We start from the raw sequence: 8,300 nt of genomic DNA, 5'->3' as shown, positions 1-8,300 counted from the left end.
AGGGACCTGAACTGGCCTGGGGGGCTATGCCTGAGGGGGCTTTCTCAGGAGCCAGCAGGGGTTACAATTTGGTTGGGTTCAGTGTGTCCGTCTTGGGATAAAACCCAGCCTCAGGTCCATAAGAGATGGGGACTAAGCTCCAAAGAGAAGCCTCCAGGACCAGCCTGGGGATGGAGCTGCAGTGGCAGAACCAGGAGGCTGGAACCGCCCCGCCTCACTCCAGCCCAGCCCAGCCCAGCCCAGCCTTGAAAGGGCCCAATCCTGTGGTTGGTCCGTGGGTTCCCGTTGCCAGGAATTAAGGCCAAGAAAATGGGAAGGAAGGAAGGGAGTGCGTAGGTCCAGTGAGAACAGGGGTGAAATTTATATCTCTGCCCAGGACTGGGTGCCTGCACCGCCATGGACACCACCAGGTACAGCAAGTGGGGCGGCAGCTCCGAGGAGGTCCCCGGAGGTATGAGCAAGGAGACTGCCCCATCCCTGCCCCAGTGTCTGGGGTTTAATGGGGGAGGGGAGGGAAGAGTCGAGACAAGCCAGGGTTGTGGGTGCAGGAGAGACACCACAGGCCATAGAGCCAGTTGGACCAGGGTCCAATTCCAAGTCTGCCACTTAGAAGCTGTGTGACCATAGGCAAGTTGCTTAACTTCTCTGAATCTGTTTCCTGGGAGGAACTCTGGCCTCCAGGGCTCAGTCCTGGGGGACCCAGCATGCCATCCTTGTTATGCCAGGGCCCTGGGGACGCTGGGTGCACTGGAGCAGGAGACCCCTCTTCTTGGCCCTGGTTGTCCTGGTCACCACAGTCCTTTGGGCTGTGATTCTGAGTATCCTGTTGTCCAAGGGTGAGTGACTCTCGATGGGGAGGTGTTGCGTCCGGCCCCCCTGGGGACACAAAACCCCCACTGCATGGTGCACCAGCTGCACCGTGGCGTCTTTTTCGCGTCTGAGTGTGAGCAGAGTGTGTGTACATCTTTGGGCCGTGTGCACTCACGCGTGTGCACATGGCATGCCTGTATGTGTGCGAGTCCCCGCGCGTTTGTCTTCCATCGGCGTGTGTGCACATCGTGTGAGCTGTATGCCTGCCCGCCCACTCCGTGGTCCCGAGTTGGGGGACCCTGCACCCCCCGGGCGAGGGGAGGATTCCCGAGTCTCCGGCCTCGCCTGCAGGAGCCTCTCTCCGCAGCCTCCACGGAGCGCGCGGCGCTGCTTGACGGCCAGGACCTGCTGAGGACAAACGGTGCGTGCAGAGCGGGGCGCCTGGGCCCCCGGGGCGTGCTGGGCGGGAGCCTCTGAGACCCCGGAGATGGAGTCTCGGGTGCGTGGGGGCCCTATGGTCCCTGAGGCTGGCCCCGGGGTGGGGAAGGGGGTCTCCTGAGTCCTCCCAAGTGACCCGAGGGGCATGCATTTTGGGGCGGGGGTCGTTCCAGCCTCGAAGCAGAGGGCGGCGCTGGGTGCCCTGAAGGAGGAGGTCGGAGCCTGCCACAGCTGCTGTGAGGGGGCGCGGCCGAGGCTGTGGGCGCAGGGACGGGGTCTTGCGGCCGCGATGGGAGGGGGGCCGGGGCCGAGGCCTGCGACGGGTGGTGCGGGGCGGGCTGGTCTCCGAAGTCTCGCCCCATCCTCGCCGCCCTCGCCCCTCTCACCCCGCGGCTCCCAGGCTCGGGAACGCAGGCGCAGCTGCAGACCACGCGCGCGGAGCTTGGGGAGGCGCGAGCGAAGCTGATGGAGCAGGAGAGCGCCCTGCAGGAACTGCGTGAGCGCGGTGAGGGCCCGACGCGACCCCAGTCCTGAGCCCTGGCCGCGTCCCCCGACCCCGACCCCGTCCTGAGTGCTGACCCCCGACCCCGATCATGCACCCTGTCCTGAGCCTGACGCTGCACTCTGACCTTGACTGCTACTCCTAGAACCAGCCACATCCGGACCCTGCCCAGTTGTAACCGCCCTTGACCCTGTGCCATCCTGGACCCTGGCACCGAGGGTACAATGACCACAGACAGGGGTCCTGACCTTTAGCTAGTCATGACCCTGGTCCTGGCCCTGACCCCAGCCATAATCCCCGCTCCCTTGACCCCGCAGTGACCCAGGGCTTGGCTGCAGCCGGCAGGGACCGTGAGGACGTCCGCACTGAGCTGTTCCGGGCGCTGGAGGCCGTGAGGCTCCAGAACAGTGAGCGAGACGGGGGGTGGGGGGCGGGCTGTGAGGGTGTAAGTGGACCCTGTCCCTCTTGGACCTTGGCCTGGTTCTGTGTCTCCACCCCTGAGCCCGCGGGGCCGAACCCCTACCCACTGCATCCTCTCGGTGCTTTCCCCCTGGAAGCACACGACCTCTCTGACCCTCGCCAACCCGCAGACTCCTGCGAGCCGTGCCCCACGTCGTGGCTGTCCTTCGAGGGCTCCTGCTACTTTTTCTCTGTGCCAAAGACGACGTGGGCGGCGGCGCAGCGTCACTGCGCAGATGCCGGCGCGCACCTGGTGATCGTCGGGGGCCTGGATGAGCAGGTGCGCAGGGGGAGGGGGCGTGGTCAGGCGGTGGGGCGGGGCGGGGCGGACTCTGCAGGCTCAGATGTCCCCTCCTTTCTAGGGCTTCCTCACTCGGAACACGCGTGGCCGTGGTTACTGGCTGGGCCTGAGGGCTGTGCGCCATCTGGGCAAGGTTCAGGGCTACCAGTGGGTGGACGGAGTCTCTCTCAGCTTCAGGTGAGGGAAAGGCTCCTGGGGAGACCTGGGGAGGGAGACAGGTTAGGCTCTAGAGGACATGCTTTGGCTAGATCTCAGGGACCCCTCGGCTAGGGCTCCATGCTTAGGGATGGGCAGGCTGGACCCCAGGAACTGTCCTCAGGTTAAATTCTGGGCGTTAAAAAGTTATATACCAGGTGTATACTCAGGTTAGACAGTTGGGGTATCTAGAGTAGACCCAAGCAATAAACAGGCTACAGCCTGGAGAGGAAGGCGGGACCCCGAGTTCATCCTCCATCTAGATTCCCGGCAACACCCCCACTCAACCACTGTAGCCACTGGAACCAGGGAGAGCCCAACGACGCTCGGGGGCGCGAGAACTGCGTCATGATGCTGCACACGGGGCTGTGGAACGACGCACCGTGTGACAGCGAAAAGGACGGCTGGATCTGTGAGAAAAGGCGCAACTGCTGACCCCGCCCAGTGCCCCGGAGCCACGCCCATTGCAGCACGTGGTATCCTGGGGGCTGCTCACCTCCCTGGCTCCTGGAGCTGATTGCCAAAGAGTTTTTTCTTCCTCATCCATCGCTGCTGAGTCTCAGAAACACTCCGCCCAACATAGCCCTGTCCAGCCCAGTGCCTGGGCTCTGGGACCTCCATGCCAACCTCATCCCAACTCCACTCACGCAGGCCCAACCTAACTTCCACTAGCTCCAAAATCCCTGCTCCTGGGTCCCCGTGATATGCCTCCACTTCTCTCCCTAACCAAGGTTAGGTGACTGAGGACTGGAGCTGTTTGGTTTTCTCTCATTTTCCACCAAATTGGAAGCTGTTTTTGTAGCCTGAGGAAGCATCAATAAATATTTGAGAAATGAATCCAGGATCCTGGCTCTGGCGAGATCTTCTATGCTTTTTCCCAGATGTTCTAGTTTAAATCCCTACGAGTGACCCCTGGACTCTCTCAGTGACCTCTTGGCCTTTGGTGGGTAACTTGCACTGGGCCAGGAGGGCTTGAAGGTAGGGGCAGTTTCCCGCTCTACACCATTAGTTCCTCAGTCCCTGGCACAGGGCTTGGCTCAGAGGGTGCTGAGGACACAGAAATGGGTCAGACGCAGTCCTTTCCCCTGGGACCTCTGCATTCTGGTCTAGCTGGGCACAGGAACAAAGTGATCAGTAATTTAATGGAGGAATGCATGGAGAGGACACCTGATGCATTTGGAGGGGCCACCTTTGTCTTTGGGGAGAGGGACTGTCCTGAGATACTGCAGTGGTGGCACCCATCTTTGAGAAGATTGTCACCTCATCGTGAAGATTATGGGCATCCTGAGACAAGCCCTTGAGGCAGGTGGGGGACAGGGTACCTTGATGGAACGAGCAGGTCCCTTCTGCTCCATGCATCTAGGGTCTGTGACTATTGGATGGGTCGGTCAGGAAATACATTCCAGAGAAGGTGGATTTTCCAAGGGACAATGGAATTTTGAGTAGATGAAGCTGGGAAGGTAGGACTTTGGAGGCAGAAGGCCCAGGAAGAAAAAGGCTTGGAGAGTGGGTGTGGTGGTGCATGTTGGTAGTCCCAGCTACTCAGGAGGCTGAGGTGGGAGAATCGCTGAAGCCTGGGAGTTTGAGACTGCAGTGAGCTATGATCATGCCTGTTGATATAGTCACTGTACTCCTTTCTGGGCAATGCAGTGAGACCATATCTCAAAAAAAAAAAAAAAAAAAAAAAAGAAGTCTGGGAGGTTGGAAGGTATACAGATAGCTGAATTCACACAGGGGTGTATGTTACATAGAACCTGGGTTTCTCAACCAGGGACTTTTGATCCGAATTCACCCTACACTCCCAGTTTCTTGCTTCCATCTCGGAGAGTTAGGGGCTTTCCAAGAATTTCCCATGGAGACAGGTTCAACAGGGGAGTGACAGGTTGGCAGCTTTTAGTTCTGTGCAGAACTGAGTGTAGAACTACAGGCTGCTGGGAGGCCCCAGGCTGCTGGACTGTATAACAGCATCAGCTGAGCGGGAAATAGAAGGAACACCATCACATTCCCTGGCCAAGTGGAAATCTTCCACTGCTGTAACCTGTCAACCCCCCATCCTCTGATCCCTCTAAACCTGCAGTCTGGAGCAGGCACTGGGCAAGTCCAGGACTTGCCTATTGACTTGCCTACTGGACTGAGGGCCAGGCTGCTGGACTTCCAGACACAGCTGGCTTGGAGGAGGGTTTGAGTTTCCCACCACTACTGTAATGGATTTTGCTGGGCAAAAACCAAGGTCTAAGGATGTATTAATCTGTTCTCATGCTGCTAATAAAGACATACCTGACACTGGGTAAGTTATTAAGGGAAGAGGTTTAATGGACTCAGAGTTCCACATGGCTGGGGAGGCCTCACAATCACGGCAGAAAGGAAAGGAAGAGCAAAGGCATGTCTTACATGGCGGCAGGCAAGAGAACTTGTGCAGGGGAACTCTCATTTATAAAACCATCAGATCTTGAGGCTGGGCATGGTGGCTCACACTTGTAATCCCAGCACTTTCGGAGGCCGAGGCAGATGGATCACGAGGTCAGGAGTTTGAGACCAGCCTGGCCAATATGGTGAAACCCCATCTCTACTAAAAATACAAAAATTAGCTGGGCATGGTGGCAGGTGCCTGTAATCCCAGGTACTTGGGAGGCTGAGGCAGGAGAATTGCTTGAGCCCTGGAGGCAGAGGTTGCAGTGAGTCGAAGGTCATGCCATTGCACTCTAGCCTGAGTAACAGAGCAAGACTCCATCTCAAAAAAAAAAATTAAAAAATTAAAAAATAAAACCATCAGATCTCGAGAGACTTATACACCACCACAAGAACAGTATGGGGAAAACTGCCCCCATGATTCAATTATCTCCACCTGGCCCCACCCTTGATCCATGGGCATTATTACAATTCAAGGTGAGATTTGGGGAGGGGGACACAGCCAAATCATATCAAAGGGAAAATGTTTCTTTACCTCTTCTTTAGCTCTTCTAGAGCTGTTGTCCTCATCTTTCTTGACTCCCGGACCCTTCTTCCATCTTCAAAGGCAGTAAGGTAGCATCTAGCTTCAGCCATGACAATTACTTCTTCTGTATCAAATCTCTGCATGCATGCCCCCACAATCACCTTTTTTTTGAGACAGGATCTCGTTCTGTCACCCAGGCTGGAGTGCAATGGCACGATCATAGTTCACTGCAGTCTCAACCTCCTGGGCTCAAGAAATCCTCCCACCTCAGTCTCCCAAGTAGCTGGGACTACAGGCATGCACCACCACACCCAGCTATTTGTTAGCTTTTCTGTAGAGATGGGGTGTCACTATGCTACCCAGGCTGGTCTTGCCTCCTTCTTATATGACCACTTGGGATTGCATTTAGGGCCTGACCTGATAATACAGATGATCTCCTGTGGTTCCTTTTCGCTTTTTTTTTTAAATTTTCTTTTTGAGGCAGGATCTCGCTTTGTCACCTGGGCTGGAGTGCAGTAGCACGAACATGGCTCACGGCAGCCTTGACTTCCCAGGTTCAAGTTCAAGCAATCCTCCAGGCTCAAACAATCCTCCCGCCTCAGCCTCCTGAGTAGCTGGGGCTACAGGCGTATGACACCATGCCTGGCTAATTTTTTTTTATTTTTTGTAGAGAAGTGGTCTCATCATGCTGCCCAGGCTGGTCTCAAACTCCTGAGCTCAAGTGATTCGCCTAACTTGGCCTCCCGAAGTGCTGGGATTACAGGCATGAGCCACCGCTCCTGGCCTCCTGTAATTCTACATGCAGCTCTGCCACTATTCACCCAGATAGTGCAGACTCTATCCACAGGTTAAGGACACAGTCCTCATCAAGACTGCTCTCATTTCAGATACCAGCTACAAGTTTGGGGATCCCCAGCCACCCACATTTCTGATCAACTGCCTACAAATTCTCATGACCCCTTCAGGTTCCATAATTCACTAGAATGACTCCTGGAACTTAGGAAAATGCTATACTTATGATTTCAGTTTTGTTTTTTGTTTTGTTTTGTTTTGAGATGGTGTCTCGCTCTTTTGCCCAGGCTGGAGTGCAGCGGTGTGATCTCAGCTCACTGCAACCTCTGCCTCCCAGGTTCTAGCAATTCTCCTGCCTCAGCCTCCCAAGTAGCTGGGACTACAGGCATGCGCCACCACCATGCCTGGCTAATTTTTATATTTTTAGTAGAGACGGGGTTTCACCATGTTAGCCAGGATAGTCTCAATCTCTTGACCTGGTGATCCACCCGCCTTGGCCTCCCAATGTGCCGGGATTACAGGCATGAGCCACTGTGCTTGGCCCTGATTTCAGTTTTCTTAACAAGATACAAATCAGGACCTGCCAAATGAGGAGATACATAGGGCGAGGTCTGGGAAGGTCCCAAACACAGAGCTCCTGTGTCCTTCCCCATAACATCAGTACACATCACTCTCTCTATGCCTTCCCCACTCCCAGGGTGATGGGTTCACCAGCCAGGAAGCTCCACTGAGCTTGGTGTCCTGAGTTTTTATTGGGGTTTCAGTATGTAGGCAGGATTGATCCAATTACTCCTTCAGTGTTTCAGTTTTGTTTGTCTGTTTTTTTGAGACCAGGTCTTGCCCTGTTGCCCAGGCTGGAGTGCGGTGGCACAATCATAGCTCACTGCAGCCTCAACCTTCTGGGCTCAAGTGATCCTCCCACCTCTCAGCCTCTCGAGTAGCTGAAACTACAGGCACATGCCACCACCCTGTCCAGCTAATGTTTGTATTTTTTGTAGAGACGGGGTTTCACCATATTGTCCAGGTTGGTCTCGAGCTCCTGAGTTCAAGTGATCCTCCCGCCTTGGCCTCCCAAAGTGCTGGGATTACAGGCAGGAGCCACTTCACAAGGCCTTAGGAGTTTTTAGTGGGGTCTCATTACATAGGCAGGATTGGCTGAATCACTGGCCTTGTGATTGAACTTTATCTCCAGTCCCCCTTTCGGTCAAGTGGCTACAAATTCCAGCCCTCATGATTGATGTTTCTGGCATGACCAGCCCCCATCCTATGCCACCGCCTCAAATAAACCCAAGTGTGGTCCAGGGCCCTGATGAATAACAAAGACTCACAGCACTTGGAAAATTCCAAGGGCTTAGACGCTTCCTAGCAGGAACCAGGGACAAATTCTTTACCACACAAGCTCTTCCCATCTTGAAATCCATCATCACGTCTGCAAAGTGTCTTTTGCCATATAAGGTGACATTCACAGGATCCAGGGATGAGGACCTGGTATATTGCAGGTCATCACAAATCTGTATAAGCCAGGATTCTCCAGAAGGACTGAACTGATAGGATGTGTGTGTGTGTGTGTGTATGTGTGTGTGTGTGTGTGTGTGATATAGTTAGGATATTTGTCCCCACCCAAATCTCATGTTGAAATGTGATCCCCAGTGTTGGAGGTGGGGGCTGGTGGGAAGTGTTTTGGATCATAGGAGCAGATTCTTCTTGAATGGCTTGGACCATCCCCTTGGTGATAAGTGAGCTCTCACTCAAAGTTCACATAAAATCTGGTTGTTCAAAAGTGTGTGATACCTCCCCTGCCACGCTGTCTCTTGCTCCTGCTTTCGCCGTGTGAGACACCTGCTTCCCCTTTGTCTTCTGCCATGATT

General features: G+C 55.0%; 1 protein-coding gene across 2 annotated transcripts; it reads left to right on the top strand.

Moving 5' to 3' along the window:
* Positions 1 to 327: 327 nt before the first annotated feature.
* CLEC4G (C-type lectin domain family 4 member G) lies at positions 328 to 3,549 on the top strand. 2 transcript variants are annotated; one of them, XM_030807779.1, is made up of 9 exons: positions 328 to 415; positions 726 to 836; positions 1,178 to 1,231; positions 1,422 to 1,484; positions 1,649 to 1,753; positions 2,068 to 2,157; positions 2,341 to 2,489; positions 2,572 to 2,687; positions 3,002 to 3,549. In XM_030807779.1, exons 1-9 carry the CDS (start codon positions 397 to 399, stop codon positions 3,138 to 3,140), a joined length of 846 nt encoding a protein of 281 aa, XP_030663639.1. In that variant the 5' UTR covers positions 328 to 396; the 3' UTR covers positions 3,141 to 3,549. The 2 variants fall into 2 exon arrangements, with proteins under 2 accessions (XP_030663639.1, XP_030663638.1); XM_030807778.1 differs by having other exon boundaries at positions 328 to 451.
* The last annotated feature ends 4,751 nt before the right edge of the window (positions 3,550 to 8,300 follow it).

The sequence above is a fragment of the Nomascus leucogenys genome, unplaced genomic scaffold, assembly GCF_006542625.1.
Source record: "Nomascus leucogenys isolate Asia unplaced genomic scaffold, Asia_NLE_v1 Super-Scaffold_241, whole genome shotgun sequence".
NCBI classification, from domain to species: domain Eukaryota; kingdom Metazoa; phylum Chordata; class Mammalia; order Primates; family Hylobatidae; genus Nomascus; species Nomascus leucogenys.
This window is presented reverse-complemented; position numbering and strand designations above follow the sequence as displayed.